The 19653-nt window shown below is 41.1% G+C and overlaps 1 protein-coding gene across 3 annotated transcripts in view; it reads left to right on the top strand.

Moving 5' to 3' along the window:
• chn2 (chimerin 2) overlaps positions 1 to 19653 on the top strand; it is a 27264-nt gene extending 7611 nt beyond the window's left edge. For 2 of the 3 annotated variants that reach the window (XM_054781744.1, XM_054781745.1), the window contains exons 3-14: positions 627 to 665; positions 4149 to 4204; positions 4745 to 4776; positions 4873 to 4986; positions 5113 to 5383; positions 11182 to 11265; positions 12003 to 12087; positions 15256 to 15429; positions 15512 to 15589; positions 17946 to 18083; positions 18162 to 18267; positions 18379 to 19652. In XM_054781744.1, the coding sequence (XP_054637719.1) occupies positions 627 to 665; positions 4149 to 4204; positions 4745 to 4776; positions 4873 to 4986; positions 5113 to 5383; positions 11182 to 11265; positions 12003 to 12087; positions 15256 to 15429; positions 15512 to 15589; positions 17946 to 18083; positions 18162 to 18267; positions 18379 to 18550 (1349 nt within the window). In that variant the 3' untranslated portion in view covers positions 18551 to 19652. Of the gene's footprint in view, positions 1 to 626; positions 666 to 4148; positions 4205 to 4744; positions 4777 to 4872; positions 4998 to 5112; positions 5384 to 11181; positions 11266 to 12002; positions 12088 to 15255; positions 15430 to 15511; positions 15590 to 17945; positions 18084 to 18161; positions 18268 to 18378 lie in introns of those variants that run through there. The other variant, XM_054781746.1, reaches the window with a different exon arrangement.

The raw sequence follows: 19653 nt of genomic DNA, 5'->3' as shown, positions 1-19653 counted from the left end.
GAATGATATCATTCATGATGCACATTGTAAATCATCCGGTGGTAATATTATTCTAACTGCTCTGTTGTTTTGTCAACAAGGGTGTGTTAAATACGGTGGGTTAAACCATAATGACAAACATTTCAGTACATTGTGAGTTTCTGCTTTTCCCACAGCCTGAGAGTAATTGCTCAGTAATAACTACAGTATCTAACTAGTTAATAATAACATCTGGCAAATATTACAGGGATGTGCCCCTAAGTCAGGGGTGTCCAAACGTTTTTTCTTCACAGGCCACATACAGAAAAAAATCAAAGGATGCAGGGGCCATTTTGATATTTTAAAATTTTGTAAACAGGCTAAACCAAACTATGAGATATGCCAGGATGTTAATACATTATTTATTTAAGTAGTATTAAGTATTTATTTAACCATCTCAGGTTTGTGTTATAGATGACAACGCCACTCCTGTCAACCCTCCCATTTTTCCCGTTGCCCTCCCGATCAAATAGGTTCCCGTAAATTTCCCGTATATTTACAGTCAGACGTGTGTGTTGATTGTCCTTGCGGTAGCAATGCTGATTAGAAGTGTGTTTACACTGTTGACAGCACCACAGTAACCCTCTCCACGTTTTGTGTGTTCTCAGACCCCGAGGATTACCAACCACCCATATGGAAGTCCTACTGTGAGTATCCTGACTGTAAATAACACAGTCACATTCTCTTGCCATATGTGCATTTTGGCTTATATTGTGTGCAATAGGCATAAATTAGCATACTCCAATAGATTTCTTCCTGTACTAACCTTACATTATACAGCTTTGGTATTGGATCTCATTTGATTTTGCAGGTACAGTATATCAAATATCCAGATATCCAATAAGTATATATTTCTCTTTTATAATGAACTGAATACTTCATTTGAGATTCTATACTATAAAAACAGTTGTGACAGACTGATCTGTTGTGGTCATAATTTTACAAACACGCATCCTAGAATGTCATATTAATTTGGTTTGGTTTAGTTTATTTGAACATGAAGGTTACAATGGAATACATCTCATGAATCATTTTTTCACAGTTCCACATGTCCAAAAGGAGTAGGAAGAAGCAAAGCTTATTTACTCCTACCCCCCATCCATTCCACATCTAGTACAGTACATGTAGTTCACTTCCTGCATTCCATGTCATGTGTTCTGTGATAGTCAGGATAATACATAATAGATAACGGTAAGACACCCCTCCCAAAGGGGAAAAAAAAAATTATATATATATATATATATACATATACATTAATAATAGTAATAGTAATAATAATAATAGATAGATAAATAAATAAATAAATAAATGCTTAAAATAAATATGAATAAAGAACAAAACTTTTTTTTATAAACAATTTTTTTTTTTATTTCATTACATTATCATATTTCATTTATTTGAACCTTTCTTTTTCCAGGGTGGAATCATTGTAACACATACATCTTCAATGATTTTTTAAAAACAAAAATTGGATGCACAATTTTAATAATTTCTTTAGGATTTTCTCGAACCCACACCGTTCAAAACGATACAGTACATACATGCATACATACAGAATACATACAGTCAGCCAAGTGCAAATTGTGGATGGAGTGGCCCGTGGTGGCAGTGGGGTCATGGCACGGTCAGGCGCGTATGTTATAGACAACAAACACAGGTGTGTTCTATTGATGGCGAGCGTGTTTGGGATCGATGTATACGGTATTTGAGGCAAGTGGTGGTCACACCAGATACTGACTGGTTTTCGGACCCCTCCGGACCACCCCCCCCCCCCCCCCCCCCCAATACAGTTAAACTTCACATTTTGGAGTGGCCTTTTATTGTGGCCAACCTAAGGCACACCTGTGAAATAATCATGCTGTGTCATCAGCATCTTGATGTGCCACACCTGTGAGGTGGATGGATTATGAATCATGAATGATGAATGCTCACTAACACACATTTAGACAGATTTGTGAACAATATTTGAGAGCGCTAGGCCTTTTGTGTTCATAGAAACAGTTTCACATCTTTGAGTTCAGCTCATGAAAAATGGGAGCAAAAACAAAAGTGTTGCGTTTATATTTCTGTTGAGTATACTGTATATATATATATATATATATGTATATACTGTGTATGTATATATACATGTATATGTATGTTTGTTTTTCAAATGCCGCATTAAATTAAAGCTTTTTAACGTGCTACCCCAATGACATATTTTTGGGGCACGTGTTGCGGGATACAAACTTTCATCACTCTCACAAATGGCATATAAGTTCCACACAGCAGACATGTTTGTTTTGGTTTGCAGTGTAAAGGAAAGGGGGGGAGGGAGGCACTACCCAAGACATAAGAGCAGGACATTACACTGCACACAGGGATCGCTACGGACTGCAGGCTGCAATAGTACGAGCCACAGGTGATCATTTTTTTGTATCGTCCGATACTGATCGGTGGCCGATCGAGCGGAGCATCCCGACTTTAAATGCATTTAATAAGTGTGTGAGGCATATTTAGGGGTTCAATCTGGATTGTGTTGTGAGTGATTAATGGTAATTGAAGAGAGAAGGGGAAAGTTCTGGAGCTGAATCTAATGTAATAATTACAACAGTCACTTTTATTGCAGATGTTGATCCGAAATCGCAAGGGAACGACAAAATCTAGTTAGCAGGAAGGGGAGGAGCGAGCGAGCGAGCTGTTTTTCACCATTCGCTAGTGTTTACATCCCAGGATCTACTATGTTTGCATATATAGTATATACTATAAGTATATTAACTGTGTAAGTATATACTTTAAGTATTTTAATAAGTGGTACTGAAGGTTCTTGAATGTCTTTTAACTTGACAAGGCCCATCCCTATAAATTTCTCTTTTAGTGACCAGGATTGACTGCAGCTGGTAGTTTCACATTCATGCCCAAGATAAGTGTATGTCAACTTCCGACCACAGCTGTTGTCCCAAAGCAAGAAAGCATTAATATTCAAATCAGCTTTTCTTAATGTTGAGCAATGTAAACACAGGGAGGGTCCTTGCTGACACAACACATGCAAAACAGTGCTCCAGATCTGAGTAAAATAGGTTACTGCCGCCAGAGAAAATCATTTTTCTCTCTGTCAAGAGGCTCGGAACATCCTCCTAACGCCCACTTCAGCATCCAGTGTTTTGTGCCATGTGGGAGCAAATGGATCCACTCTTCCATATTTGATGTGACTCAAATCATTCCTGCTGGAGAGCCACATGAGTGCAAATGGAAACTGTGACACAATGTGCTGCTTTTCTTTTTCCGCATATATTAAATGTCTGCATATTTTTTCAAATGATTATGTTTTCCCGATTTCTCCACTGTGGTTTCTTCTTCTTTTTTTTAAACACTCGCTGTGTCAAAGGGATGGATGATGTCCAGATCTTGCTGCTCGGCTTAAGTCTGTTTGACAAAAACATGAAAATACACAGTCAGGATTCTCGTTCCCTGCCTACAGAATCTGTTGTGACAAAGAGCGAGCTCAAGCTCACACAGAGATGGCTTTGCTGTCGCACTGCTTGTTAGAGCTGAACACGGCCTCTACCATTCCTGTCTGTAGGTTGTGGACAGGCATGTACCAAGATGATTGAAAAGCAGGAAAGGAATGAAAAAAGATGTCCCTCCTGATGGTGGCATTGTTCTCAAAATGTCAGATGATAAAAATGCACAACATATGAGTTGTGAGCTGTCACTCAAAGTAATGGTGGAAGATGCACAACTTGCAGCATTCCTCCACGTTGCTTTTTTATTTTAGTATTATAATAAAATATATGTTCTAATAAATATTACAGCATATATTATAATAGTATGCAATTAAAACACCATGTAAGACAGCTACACATACACGGCTTCTGGCATTTAGGTTAGTAACTTAAAAGATGTTCATTGCAGTCTAGACTGGTTATTTGTGTGATCTTCTTTTAGCTTTCACTCTGTATTTTACCCCTTCCCAATGTCCAGGCCACACTCACTGCTATGTAGCAGCTTCTAATTTAGTTTACCTCCTCTTAAATGTGCATCGAAAACTTTATTTTCAGCCCAAATCTACTATTTTTAAGTAATTACAACTTGCACTGAGCTGCACACGCACAGGCCGTCATTAACATCCTCATATGTCTCTCTGACAGTGTACCAACTACAGCAGGAAGCCCCAAGACCGAAGAGGATAGTATGTCCTCAGGAGGTGAGTGCGTCCCCTGACAGGAGACATTTCTCACGCTTGCTTTCGTCTTTACTAAATGTCAAACATAGCAGGAAATGTCAGTACCTTTTTAGAGACAAATAAGTCACATGTAGGATGCTGGAAGGCAATACGACTGCATTGCTTGTTGGTAGCCTTCAATTAATTAAGAGACTTGAAGGACTTTTTAATGTCCATCATTTGCAATGTTAAAGCAATAAACTGTGATGGCTTGGCAGTTGCTTATTGGTTCTTTCTGTCACTGGTGGTAATGTTCCACCCTGAAGGAGAGTGATGGTTGTCACCTATTAGATCTATTTACATCCGAACAAATGTGTACTCACTGCATGATGGAGACAGGAGGGATTTAGTCTCAACTTGTTTTGTTTGCAAATGATGAAATATGGTGATAAGTTAATAAAGTCATGCTCTACTACACTATAAGCACATGTGACATTGTTTTGTCATTTTATTCTGTATTTTATTCTGTATGTATATTTTATTTAACAAAGCTCCCGGAAATATAATCTTTCTGTTTCACAGATGGAAACCAGGCCCAAATACTACGGCAGAGAGTGAGTGTAACCCTAATTACTGTACGAAAAAAACCCAACATAATTTTGGTGTTTTTTGTTTTTTTTTTAATTCCCCAACATTATAATTTCTTACAGATTTCATGGCATGATCTCTCGAGAGTATGCAGATGAGCTTCTGAGGTCAGCTGAGGGTTCCTACCTGATCAGGGAGAGCCAAAGACAGCCAGGGACGCACACGTTGGCCTTAAGGTAACAGCAATGTCAGTACAGAAATGTGGACCCAAGAGGTGCTTTAGTCTCAAAACTCTGATTCATCCACTCAGCCTGCTTGTCTCTGTTGTTCAGTACCATCCTCCTCCATGTGTCTCGGTTCAGGTTTGGGCCTCAGACGCTCAACTACAGGTTGTTCTACGATGGGAAACACTTTGTCGCCGAGAAGAGGTTTGAGTCGGTGCACGACCTCGTCACAGATGCCCTCATCACTCTCTACATCGAGACCAAGGCGGCGGAGTACATTGCCAGAATGACTGCCAACCCCATCTACGAGCACCTCGGTTACACCTCGCTGCTGAAGGACAAGATGGTGCACAGGCTCAGCCGCGGATGCACGGAACCTCGCAGGGTCACCTTTGTGAGGGATGAACAGGTGAGCGGTTGTATTTCAGCTTTTTGGTGTTACATTTTCAGGATTTTAAAGAATTACAACAACTTCTAGCATAATCTAGACCCACGGACGTCAAACTCGTTTTCCCCTTGGGCCACATCACAGTTCTGGTTGCCCTCAGAGCGCTGCCTGAACCTGTGAAACCATATAACTGTCTCATTGCCTTGTGATATTGTTACACATCTGATTATTTACTTGCATTATTTATTTACTTACTTACAGTACATTGAAATCAGAAGTCAAGGTGCCAACCCTGGAATTTGACTCTAGAGTCATGGCCAAATGCTTTGAGAATGACACAAATATTAATTTTCAGTCTGCTGCCTCAGTTTTTATGATGGCAATTTGCTTATAAAGTCCAGAATGTTATGAAGAGTGATAAGATGAATGGCAATTTAATTGTGAAGTCCCTCTTTGTCATGAAAATGAACTTAATCCCCCAAAACATTTTCACTGCATTTCAGCCCTGCCACAAAAGGACCATCTGACATCATGTTAGTGATCCTCTGGTTAACATAGGTGAGATTGTTGACAAGGACAAAGGCTGATTGAGTGAGAATAACAGACTGGAAGCTTTAAAAAGAGAGTGGTGCTTGGTATCTTGCTTGTTTTTTTTTCAGGGATAAAACACACAGATAAAATGTTTATTTTTAAATACTGAGGCAGCAGAATTATTGAGGAACAAAATTTAAGTCACTCTCAAAATTTTCGCTGTGACTGTACAGGTATATATAACATGTCATGGCTGTGAACATTTTTTATCAAAATGTTTTCATGTCGTGTATAGCAAGATTTGTGGCTGGAAGAGGACGAGCTGTCTGCCTGCCCAACAGCCATAAAAATCTAAAATGCACCAAGATTTTGCCCAAGAAAAACTGAAAAAAAACCCCGCCTGAGTAACAGGATGAGAACCGCCAATCACTCTTCAAAGCTGGCTCGGAAACACTGATCTTGAGTGATTTCAGTCAAAATTTTCAGTATGCAGGGTCACAGGTTATATCAGAACAGCAACATTTGCTCAGTGTTGGAGTAAATACAGTACACACGATCTCTGACAGCTTTCTGGCTGATTATATCTTATGAAAATAATGGAATGATCCATATTTGTGTTATCAAAGGGAAGCAACATTCTTTTGATTGTATTTACTTAAGTACAGCTTACTGTAATACACAGTATCTGATATCTGGGCTGCCGGGTCCTTTATCAGACCTAGAATGATACTGTGATTTTAATCGACTTTCCCCCTGCTGAACATTTTACAGCAGGAAGATATACTGTATTTTTTTTTTTTTTAGAGGACGCTTTGTCCGGGAGTTAAGTGCACTTTATCAGCCAGCAGCCCCTGGGTGTGTTCACTACCGCCATGCTTCATTGCCTTTTCTGAAAAGTAATGATGACCAAGGGGACGGGGACTTTGCTCTGCTTGGCATGCATATCAGACACACGGAGACAAACTGCACATTGTGTTACTGGTGCTTTGGAGCTGTTATCCCATAATAGTATGGGAATGACTTGCCACAGAGGAAGATTGCTGTCCTTCTCCCTGGAAGGAACAATCCCTCCACTAGGGGGCAATCTCAATTTGTGTACGCTAAATGGACTGGTGGTGTTTCTTAGACACACACCACACATTGTCCGAATAGAAAAATAAAGAGAAATGTAGTGTATCATCTGTGTCTCTCAAAGTTAACATAAATCTCCATGGAGGGGTGACTTTTCTCATGTTGACAGTCACTGACAGACACAGGGCAACTCTGTTGGCATGAGCATCAGCTGTGGTGTCAAGCTCAGTCATCGCTCTGTAACCTGACACTCAAGACATTAATACAGCAAATGGCCATCGATCAGTGTGCTTTATAATGATTTATACTATTTTAGAGTGTTCTTTTAGTCAACAACATCTGCTGGGTGGTGTCAAGCCTTTTGAGTCCCAGGAATATTTTATGTTAGGATGGTCATATTTTGATTAACAAGGGTAGTTTAATCAGATGCCTTATAATTGAATTCTCTTCAACATTCTCCCCTGTACGGGTTATATAATATAATTGTTATATTTAGGGCTGTCAAGAATAGGGCGTTAACGGCGGTAACTAATTTAGTTCATTAATTACGTGACATTTTTTATCTTAACTAACACATACGTCGTAGCGCAAGCCACATCTCACTGTTATGACGACAGACGGCAGCACAGTGTAGTTCCCCACAGAGTCACACACAGTCTGACGCTCTTTCATAACTTTAATCTAACCTGAACACATCAACAGCGGTGTAATTCCATCAACATATATGTATTTCCAACTCACAAACGTGTCTGTTGTCCCTTCGTCGTCAGAACAACACTTCCTCATTGTCACTACACGACCGCGGGATGCATTCAGTGACACTGCGAACATCACAAGAACGTCTTTACTATGCGTCTAAATAAACAGAACGACAAAGAAAAACAATAAGTGCATATTCTTATCACTCACTCTGTAACTTTAAATGCGGAAGTACAATTTACTGCCTTTGAGTATGCACAGAAATCCCAGAAAATACACTCAAAATGTGAATATAACTTAAATGACATGGTGTATTTGAACGCAACCCCTCATTGCTCATAATACAGCGATCTTTTTTCTACGCCGCTTATCCTCATTAGGGTCGCGGGCGTATACTGCAGCCTATCCCAGCTGATTTCGGGCAAGAGGCGGGGTACACCCTGGAGTCATTGCTCATAATAACACGGTTAAAGTGTGATTCAAATGTTCTGCTACTATTAAAGAAACTAGTGTTAGGTAAATAGATTTTTTTAAGTGGTATCTTTTAGCTTGATTGAAATTTTCAGCTCATTTGGAGCTGTTAATACATGCTTTCTTTCAATAAAATACTGTAAAAATTGGCATATTTCAGACATCATTTCATATGTTGATTAATCATGATTAATTCATTTCAAACCCATGATTAATCTGATTAAGAATTTTTATCATTTGACAGCACTAGTTATATCACTAAATACTGTCTATAACCAAAGACACAAATGTATCATTAACTACTCAGAGGTTACTCAACTTGTTTAATTATGCCTAAAATAATGTATCTTATAATGACGGAAATAATGTCCCATCTGTATTGGAAAAATCGCCCTGTAAGAAAATAACTCTAACTGCACAAATAAATAACAAAAAAAATATGAAATATATTAGCTACACAGTATTAGCAAATCCAGCTTTAACAAAAAATAGCTCTCACAAGCTTTTCAATGCAGTGATGTAAATAATAAAGATATTACTTCAGCAACCAAAAAATGTCTATATGCTGGTCAGTTTAATGATTCAATGGAAAAACAATGAAAACCACAACATTTTCATCACTTAAAAAAAACAGGAAAAACAGGAAAAGGCCAGGCCAGGACAAGTGACCTAAGTTATCATATTTTTGTTTCATACTCCACACAACAATGTGAGCTGTCAGGTGGTGTTTGTGTAAAATGTTTTTGTTTTTTTTTCCTAATGGAATTAGTCCAAGAAGTACAACCCACCTCTGATGGCTTAAATTTGGAAAACTGGCTTTTTGACCTTCATGTTTACAGTTCTCACAGCCGCGCCCTGAGACTTTAGTTGCACAGTGGCTTCACTGTATAGTCAATATGGGCCCGTATTTACCCTTTTCATGCACCTCCACATGGCTGCGGCTATGAGTGCAACCCAGAATGTTTCCTAGAGGCCAAGAGGGGACCTCGACCCGTAGATTTATCCCTCACTTAGATTCCTTTTGCATGCTGAATGCGGCCAGACCTCGAGCACATTCCTTCTGATGCTCCCCACTCTGACTGAATATCAGTGAGGTGCCGGTCAGGCTGGTCTGGTTACTTGCCATGGAATGATTTCCAAAGTAACGGCTGTGTTGTTTGTTCAGATAATGACCTGCTCTGTCAGTAAATAGCTGCAACTTTATCACCCGAAAATCTGAAAAGTCAGCTTTTTTTGAGCACATTTTTAGTGAGTGAACTTTTATTTCCAACCTCCAACTGTGGATAGAAGAATAAGTAAAGAACTACAGTGGCAGTTGCTTCCATTTTTCATGACATTATCTGCCTGTGAGGTCCATGCCAGCGTACCAGTGGATCTATTTGTGCATTTGTTGCTGATGTTCTTTGTAATGAATTGTTTAGGCTGTGCAGGGGGCCACATCCTGTTGTCTTATTATGTCAGTGGCCCCTGTGTTATTTTGCCATGACTCCAAGCTCTAACTCACTCAGCTGTGCCTTTACAAAGGAACACAGGAATAAAAGAGTCAAGCCACTCCAAAAGAAAGCAGAGCTTGTTGTGCGAGCACCTTTTGTGTCCTTTTCTTCCATGCTTTTTCTTTAGCCAGACAAGAGGCCATCTGCCTGCAGACAAAGCTCAGCCCTCGTCTGCCTCCCTCCTCCCCTCTCGTGGCTGAAATATCTCAGAGTGGTGTATTTCTCATCTGTCCCTTCTGACTTGTACGCTGAATTTGTATCCTTTGGTATGTGTAGGTCTCATCAGAGAATGCCTGCCGCAAGGACAAATATCTTCACCTGTTATGCCACTGTTTACAGCGATGCTTTAGAGTTGCCTGGGGCATCTGGACATAAAAACAATAGTTTTATAGTTGTGTCTGCATATTTTGGGAGGGTTTTTCAAGGTTATTAATTTATGGGGTGTAATGTGTGAGGTATTTTTATTTTTGTTGACTGGATCCAAATTTTTTAAAACGAATAATAATGTAACGATCACACTAATGACACCAGTTTGCTTATGTGCGACATGGGCAAATTCATGTGCCCCCCCCACCCCCCTCACCATATGGCTGTAGATCTTCAAATGAGCTTGCTTTGCTCTTTTACATGGATTTGAGCACTGCAGGATTATTTCCTGTTTCAGGATTATGGCAGTAATCTCTCTCAATCCCAGTTGCTGGTCTGACTCTGATGGTCAGTTTCTGGAATACCTCATCTGGGCGGCAGGATGGGGAATTCTACCAGCTCCGTTACAGATGGAGGTCAAGACGTGATTGAATTATGAGGACAGAAGTTCCTCATCTCACTCTGGTCAAATAATCTTCTGTAGTCTTTGAGGCAGCAGTGACACATTTAGGAGGCCCAGTGCCGCTTGCAAGCTGCTGGCATGTGAATATCTGCAGCTAAGTAGAGTGGAGTGTGTCCGGAAGGCAGTGAGCTAATGTGAGAGTGCTCTGTGATATAAAGAGGGCGTCTGCACTATTGATCCTGCTTTACAGAGCTGTTGAGCTGTGTGAAACAGTCCTGACAGCAACACCCCCCCACCCCCCCCCACCCCACTCCACAGCCCCTCCCCATCATTGAGCTTGTTCTCTCTCTCGCTCCTTTCTGGGCGTGTGAAAGAGGGCCATTGTGCGAGGCACACTCCAGCCCTCAGGCCACCCACCACCCATCTTATCCCCACTGCTCCTCCACCTCTCTGCTGACAGCGCTCTCACACCAGAAGTGGATCCATCCCCTCCAAAGCAGCCGTCACTTACCCTGCTGGCTGAGAGAGGGGAGTGGACGCTACTTCTTCCCATCTCCCTTCCGCATCGTCCCCCAGAGGAGATGGAGGGTCTGTGGGAACTAGATCAGGCCAGCATGGAGGCCGGAAATAACCGAGAAGGTTTCGGAGGGGACGTGATCAACCACAAAGCGAAACGACAAGAGCGAAAGCGACAGGAGCTGCTGGCTTTTGCCCTGGGAGTCAAGCTGGGGAGCAAGGGGACACTTTTGTGGAAGCCTATCAAACTGTTGGCCTCCTGTCCACAGATCTCCTCATCTCTGGTGCGGCAGAGCGCTTTGAAAGACGCATCAGAGAAGCAGTGCTCCTATGAGAAGATCCACAACTTCAAGGTAAGCTTAGTAAAACCATACATATTTTTTTGTCTAAAAATATAGACATTGCTAAGTCCTCTATTGCCAAAGATACAAAGTAAGTAATTATTGTTTGCACCATGTGTTGTTTTGATGGGGAGGCATACAGCTGACTTCCTGTGCAGAATGTGTGACTAATGGACAGAGGCGAGCACGAGCCATTAACAGCATAGCACATTGATGATCATTGATTTGAAACTCTTACTGACTTTGTCCAAACAAGCTCAATACTTTTAAAACTCAATACGTTTAAAACTCCACGGCACTTCAAAAATGTTTATTCATTCTTGAAAATGTATTAAATTTCAGTTCTAATGTCCTCCAGCGTTTTGCTTTGAAAAGAGAACAAAAACCAAATCCCTCACCACCTGCCATATGCTCCCGTCACTCTCCTCACCTATTGAAGGTGTTTGACTGCACAGGTGCGTGACCAGTTGTCATCCTATCAGTCTTTTGGACTAAATATCTGTTATTTTGACTTGCATGTATCTGATTGCCTAGCAGCAGATGCCAGACACATAATAGTAAATCCTTTAATCTGCCTCATGCGTACGCACGCTCTCCTTTGACCACCAGGCTCCCTTTAATGTCACATCCCATCACAAAGTAAGCTCTGTGCTGCCCATCAAAAGGGTGCCTCTCCTGCATGGACATGGAGGTGCAGTGCTCTCAGCTGTGTGTTTGTGTGTGTATAATCCTGGGGTTTCCACCTGCAGGTACACACCTTTCGAGGGCCACACTGGTGTGAGTACTGTGCCAACTTCATGTGGGGCCTGATTGCCCAGGGTGTCCGCTGCTCAGGTAACTACATATGAATGTAATGGAGGTCATAGGATGGCTTTCACATGTAATGTACAGTGCGGTGTGCCATGTGGACAACACATGCTTGAGTTACATAATAGTTCAGAAAAAATGTTAATGGGTTCAGAATGCATCACTTGTTCTAAGAGCATGGATGAATGGTATATCTTATGGTGTATCTTAACGGCGGTCGTTTTGCACCACAAAAGAGTGAAACCATTTGTGGTTTGCACCCATCCCCTCAGACTGGTAGAACTGTCCCATCTAGTCTTTGAGCATAAACTGATTAACCCTGCTTGATTGAGAGGAGAAACTTCTTCAAAGACAACCTGAACAGTCCCGTTGTCATCGATTTAATGTTCTGCGAGAGAATATTCACAGGCATCACTTTATGGTTACTCAACCAACCAAGAAAACTGTTTTTCACGTCATTTTGCATTCTTTTCTGAAATCCATTTAATTTAAATATGGAACAGGTTCCCCAGCTGCCTAGGGGGCGACACAGTTCAAATGTGCTGCAAGCCTAAGTCACAACCGGTCGTACGTGCTCCCACGGCCGGACTAGCAAGGAAACGCATGGAGGGCACGAGTGTGACTTGCTGATTTTCGAGCCATAGGCCGCAGAAGTTCTTTGTCATGTGAAACTAACTTTGCGGGCGCTTACGTTTTTTTCAGGTTGCAAGACAAATTTACACACGTCTTCGTGCGTCAGCCGTACAGCCAACGTGTGTCTTTTGTACGTTTTGCTGGTGTCAGGTTTTGGCAAAATGTCAACTGTTTTGTACGTCGCACTTGCAGACTCCTGTGTGTGTCGTGAGCCACATGTGCACCCTAAACGCGCAATTAGTGTGGCCGATGCCTGTTCGGATATTTTGTACATCTTCCAAAATCTTAATCTCACTCCCTCATGGTCACACACAACTACATTCTCCACAAACAAAAACAAACAAAAATGCAGCGATTTGGGAAATGCCAAAAATCACACAGCTAAAAAAAAACATATGCCTGGTTGTGACCTAGGACTGCATCCCACTCTCTTCCTACTTTGAGTACGTGAAGTATGCCTCGCGTAACACATGCACATGCATTAGTTATGTTTGTTGTCAGCTAATAATAGCAATTTAGTTATGATTAGTAGAGGTGAACCCCGGAAGCAGAAGCTGGAGGCAAGGGTAAACAGGTCACAAAAAGTCTTTTGAATGACAAAAATAATTAAAAAAAACATTGGTGAGAGCAAAAATACAGGAATGAAAGGAGCACTGTGGCAAAACATTCAAAAAACGGTAAAAAGGGAAACAATCGAACAAAGAACAACTCAAAGCACTGCTGCGGCGAAACCACAAGCAGGAAAACTAAACTCAAAGAGCGGTAGCACTAAACAACACTAGCTTACCGGTAACAACTTGTCAAACGGTGTAAGGCAAACAAAACACACAAGGACGTGACTGGACCTAGGCGTAGCAAGAAGAAAATACTCCGACAACACACTGCAGACAGTGAAGCCATTAAAAAGTGTCAGGCTGATTGCTGAATAGAACCAGAAAGTCTGTGGTCAGAGACAAAAACAGGAAATAGTGGGGAAAAACACACCAAAAAAAGAAAATAAAGACCAGAATGTAACAGATTTGACAAAGTTTAGCTCCTAACATTAGCTATCATTAAATGTACAGGTATAGTGTATCATAACAATAAGATTAATGTAAATTGTTGGTTGCCTCTCTGAGACTGCTTTTATATACAGTATGTACACGCTCTACGACGTGTACGTGAATGCCATGAGTGACTACCATGAACGGCAGTTATTTTATTCAGGCCAAATGAAAATTGCTGAGGCTGCTGCCCCCACAACCCGACCTTGAATAAGCGGAAGAAGATGGATGGATGGATGGATGGATGGATGGTAGTCTGTAGGAGGAGTTAGTCAAAATACAAGCAATGCAATACAATACAATACATACCATTTTTATGCAGTTCATCATTGTTAAAAATGTAAACCTTTTTCGTCCAATCTGTTCTTTTAAGCCACTAACTAATATGCCACTAACCGTAGCATATGCTATCCAATGGTGGTGCTATCCAATGCAATCTTGCGCCATTTGCCTACAGTCCTTTTAACATTTTTGAATTTTGAAAAAAAAAAAAGTTAAAGTTTAACTGCACTTGATAATCTGATTATCATTTCATCATCGTACATATTGGAATGCATGTCAAAATTCAGAAAATGACCGGTGTGATACATTGTGGTTTTCTACAGCCATGCCGCTTGATGTATTTTGTCCTTTTGGTCTTTTTCCTGCCCTCCAGATAATAATTCATTTTGTGTTATAAAAGCAATATTTTCTGAGCATATAATTATTTATTACCTTGAATAATATGAGAATATTGTCTTTGGTGAACATGGATAACCCCCCTTGATAATAACATTATATTGGGTGGACCAGCCTGGACTATTGCCATATTCTGGGCAAACATAATTGAATTTACCACACAATATAATGATCTGATAATCTTCATTTCCACTCCCAATGCCATGAGGATCATGTGCATGGGTGCCAGCAGCCCCTTCAAAAAGTTACATATTACTGCTTTGAAGTAGATCTTTTGTTACCGTGCAAAAACCAATGTGAAGAAAAATATCTAAATGACTTAAGTGAATCTCATAAAAGGTTAAGAATAGGTCAAAAGCAACTAAGAATAGCAGCAGAACTACTGTAACTTGTGTGCAGTTTGCAAGACTCGATCTGTCACAAGATTTGATACTGGGAACTCGGACACAAGGCAAGACCTGGCTGCTTCCCTCCTCCCAAACAGAGTGTTTGTTGTTGACACATTTGCCATGCTGATAAGCCGGAGGCAAACGCTGTATCATCAGACACCTCATGTGCTTTGGGAAGCAGCAGGACATCTGTGTCCTCTCTCACTGCCGTTCCAATTCCTGATGCATTCTCTCAGGCGCTCTTGTAAACCTGCAGTCAAGCGGCTCAGATGCACTCTGCGGGCGACTAAAAATTACTTCCTGTCATGTTTGTTGTTCTCTACCATTGACACCGTGCAGTGACAGCGTAGCTGTCTGACAGTGCACGTCACTTTCACTGTCTTAATCCTCCTGCTGTGGTTGCGTTATCATCGGAGTGAGCTTGATGAGCTGCTCTTTATCTCTCGTCTAAGATTGCGGACTGAATGTACACAAGCAGTGCTCAAAGCTGGTGCCCAGCGACTGCCAGCCGGACCTGCGCAGGATAAAGAAAGTGTTCAGCTGTGACCTCACCACACTTGTCAAGGCCCACAACACCACCAGGCCCATGGTGGTGGATCTCTGCATTCGAGAGATAGAGCTCCGAGGTAAAAGGGCAATGACAGGGAATGTATTCAGACATGAATGCCATTTGAATATGTTTTAAACTTCCTAATGCTTGTGTTGCAGGTATGAAATCTGAAGGTCTGTACAGAGTGTCTGGTTTCTCCGAGCACATCGAGGATGTGAGACTCGCCTTTGACAGAGGTTTGATATCATACTTTGCCCCAGGCATTTTCAAGAAAGCTTGGGCATCATATGTACAAGATTCCAGTGGGCACTTGAAATGCTTCAAATTGCATGAAGTTTATTCTTGTATTGGACTTTCTTGCATACAAAGACCTTGAAATAACAACAAAGTGCTATCTGATTGAATTCTTTGCTCATAAAGGTAGATATATGTATAATACATGCCAAGGACATGTCATTGGCCAATGAACTGCTCTGATGGATGAAATGCATTATTGGGAAGAAGTTAAAATTAGGGATGCTCCAATAGATCGGCCACCGATCAGTGTCGACCGATTTCCGGAAAAAATCGTGTGATCGGCATATGCCGATAAGTCTTTGGCTAGTACTATTGCAGCCTACAGCGACCCTTTTCTGCAGTGTAGTGTCTTGTCCTAACTAACATTGTGGGCAGCGTCGTTCTTGCACTTTCCCTCAAAACAGAAGCAATAATGTCGGCCGCCTGGAACCCAACTGCTAACACATGCCACCAAACTATCTTGCGGGGGTAAAAAGTTTTAATACGGCATTTGAAGAACAACATTTGACGGAGTATGGTGAGTTTTGGAGGTTCACAGCAGCTCACGTCAAAGGACAGCTAAGCCATGTGACAGCTAAGCCACAAATACTCACCCGTATTTGTGGGACAGTCAGACGGTTAAGCTAATAATCCGAAAAAAATAATTGAAATCGTAAGTAAAGTAAAATATGTTTTTGTCTAAATTAAGGTGATTTTATGGTTCCTTTTTTCATATATAGCCAGTTGCAGGGGTGCAGACAGGGATTCTGGGTCCCATGGGAAAAAAAATAACGTTTGCCCTCCTCCCCCTTTATTAATTAATGACTAATTTTTATTAATAATTACAGTCGAGGAATCTTGGAATTGTCCTGACTTTTCCCCTTTATATGGCACCCCTGTACAATAGCACTCAAACATAAATTAAATATAATTAATCCATGTGATCGGTATCGGCCGATTTTAGTCCTGCATGATCGGTATCGGAATCAGCAGCATAAAACCCTGATCGGAGCATCCCTAGTTTAAATAGCTTTTTTACATTTTAAACTCGTATTGGTACTTGTATATTGTCAGGTATATTTCTTAGGTATACGTTTTTGAGTGTTAAGTTGCTGTGTGATGAATTGAGCGTTCTTTGTAAGATCACATCATGAGTCAGACTGTTATATTAAGTAATGACCTCCTGCGATTTCTGCTGAGTTGACGAGCTCGTCGTGAGTTCGCTCAGAGCTTGTGATTGGCTCCTGCCAAAGAAAGAGCTACCTCACTAACTCGGGAGCGGCACAGTATTTAAACGATTAGTAGTAGTTCTGAGCTATAGGAGATGTCACGAGATTAGAACATGGTCATAAATTAGCCACACCGCTGTATAAGCTGCTATTTATATATTTTTTTTAACACCGAATACAACTAAATACCTACATTTTTAAGCAAGACCAACAATTTTATAATATAATAAGTCTCTGAATTGATTATTTTTACTAACATTGTTATCCAATAAGAAAACACTTCTTACTATTAATGCGACTTCTGGCGCTGCATGGTTTTGCACCGTGCTCCGTATCTTTTTTTTTCTTTTCGCCATCTTCTTCGTCAAAAGGGTTTGCTCTGCAGAATTAGCTAGCTGACTATTTGATTAAAGGAGGGAAGTTTACTTCTTGACATCTCAATGACCCAGGTAAGCTACCACATTATCAGGTAATAATGAAGTTTTGATGTCTGGCCTGGAAAATATCAGAAGGACAGCTGGCATTGGCTCTGGCCACCAGCATTGCAGTTGAAAATAGATGGCTGGATTAAAATGCATAAGCAAGTTTTCGATTTTGAACTTTATTTTTAACACTGTGATTTCTGTAATGTTTTACTTTAAAATGTCGGCAAAAAAAACAATTTTATTGTGACAAGACATGTTGAGACGTGTCTGCAGTCATCAAAAGAGCGACATCTGGCTCCCTAGCCATAGGTTCCCTACCCCTGGTCTAATAGCTCTGTGCATTGTCAGTCTAATAGCTTCTCATAAAAGGCCTTCTTGACACACACACACTCACATAGCACAATCAGAGCTGCGCAACACTTATATATGACAGATGAAAAAATACTGGAAGAGGCAGACACACAAAAGAGGCATTGTTCTCACTCTCTCGCACAAGCTCATCTTTTCACTTTCACACAAACTTATCGTTCACTTTCTAGAGGGGCACGGCAACTTCTCCAAGAACCGAGAAGAAAAAAATACAGAAAAGAAATAGCTTTCACTTTAATGCTGAAGTATTTTAGCCTCCAAAGTGTCTCATAGGTCTGTATTGTTATGAACAGATGGAGAAAAGGCTGACATCAGTGCCAGTGCCTACGCCGATATCAACATCATTGCTGGGGCTCTGAAGCTCTACTTGAGAGACCTTCCCATCCCAGTCATCACCTTTGACTTGTACTCCACATTCATTCAGGCAGCAAGTAAGGACACCTGCTGCTACCTGCCATCCTTTTTCCACTGCTTCAGTGATGCTCATCCTATTTCCTGGTGTGTTGCAGAGATTCCTAATGCTGAATCCAGACTGGAGGCCGTGCATGAGGGTTTGCTGCAGCTTCCTCCAGCTCACTACGAGACTCTACGCTACCTAATGGCTCACCTCAAGAGGTTGGACACGCAAGCCATTGTCTATACTGTAAAGTACATCTGTACATGTCCAGCAAGGAACACTAATAAGTTCAACTCAATGGGCCCTTGTTTGTATGTATCACGTTGCAGGGTAACAATGTTCGAAAAGGACAACTTGATGACTTCAGAGAACTTGGGCATCGTCTTTGGTCCAACGCTGATGCAGCCGCCGGAGCAGAACGCTTTGACAACCCTGAATGACATGAGGCAGCAGAAGCTTGTGGTGCAGCTCATGATAGAGCACGAAGATGTGTTATTCTAGTTCCCAAGAACATACGGCACAATCACAGACACTTTTGTCAAAGAGGAAAACTCAAGCCACCTTAAAAAGAGTAATTAAGGATCAAATTGCTCTGGGGGAGCTTCTTTTCACGCATGACTGTTTGGTTGGTTTGGTGTTGTCTTGTTTCTGTCTGTGTTGGAGTTTGACACTCTGCCAATGCCGTCATGTTTGATTTAGCACAGGATCCAATATGTTTACAAGCTGAAGCGCCGTTCCCTGCGCTCTATTTGAAGACTACGCCGCTGCACAACATCTGTGAAGGTGTAAACCGCAAGCCTCATCTCAACAGTGAATTTCCTCACGTGTCGTGTGTGCTTATTGTGCGTGGTTTGTGGGAGTGTCAGCTAACCTTTACGAAAAACATACAGATCCCGTCATTGCAGGTCAAATCTGATCTCAGCAGCGATGGGTATTTTGTGGTGTACAAACGCTGAAAAAAAATTAGACAATTGGTCAATTCATGAAGCACTTTTATGAAACGTGTGTACAGATTTGTTTTGTAAAGATTTATTTTTGTCTTCTTATTCTGCATCATGTTGTTTTGTCACAATAATATATATACTGTTGGGAATGATGCTTGTTAAACTGGTGTCTGGATACAAAACAGTTCAGAAAAATAAACTGAGCTACTGTTACTGCTGGTCAGATCCGTGCTGTTTGACTGAATGTTTTTAGAGCTAGTGTGGTTTCAGACTGCAATCTGACATCCCACTGAGGTCACATCCCTGTAATGTTGATTAATGATGGCTACAAGCTACGGTTTACACTTTATTTCTGTTACTTGTTAAAGCCATATTCTTGTCATGTTTTTTTTTATTTTGATGCCGCTATCTCTAATTCAATCTCTTGTTTCATAGTCGAACCTCCTCACTCATCCAGCTTTTTCTGAAGGTGTGGCCTGCAGGGTGGAATTTTGATATGAGTGTGGCTTTCTGTGCAAACATGTTTGACAACTATGTCTATTTTAGCAGTCTGCCTGTGCTTGTTGCCTAATTCAATAAGCGATACTTGATTTGACATTCCACTGAGCCACTGTAGTAAAGGGCATAGCATTAAACTTAGTTGAGCGCCTTAGTTTTTTG

The sequence above is a fragment of the Dunckerocampus dactyliophorus genome, chromosome 7 (assembly GCF_027744805.1).
Source record: "Dunckerocampus dactyliophorus isolate RoL2022-P2 chromosome 7, RoL_Ddac_1.1, whole genome shotgun sequence".
Classification (NCBI taxonomy): Eukaryota; Metazoa; Chordata; class Actinopteri; order Syngnathiformes; family Syngnathidae; genus Dunckerocampus; species Dunckerocampus dactyliophorus.
This window is presented reverse-complemented; position numbering and strand designations above follow the sequence as displayed.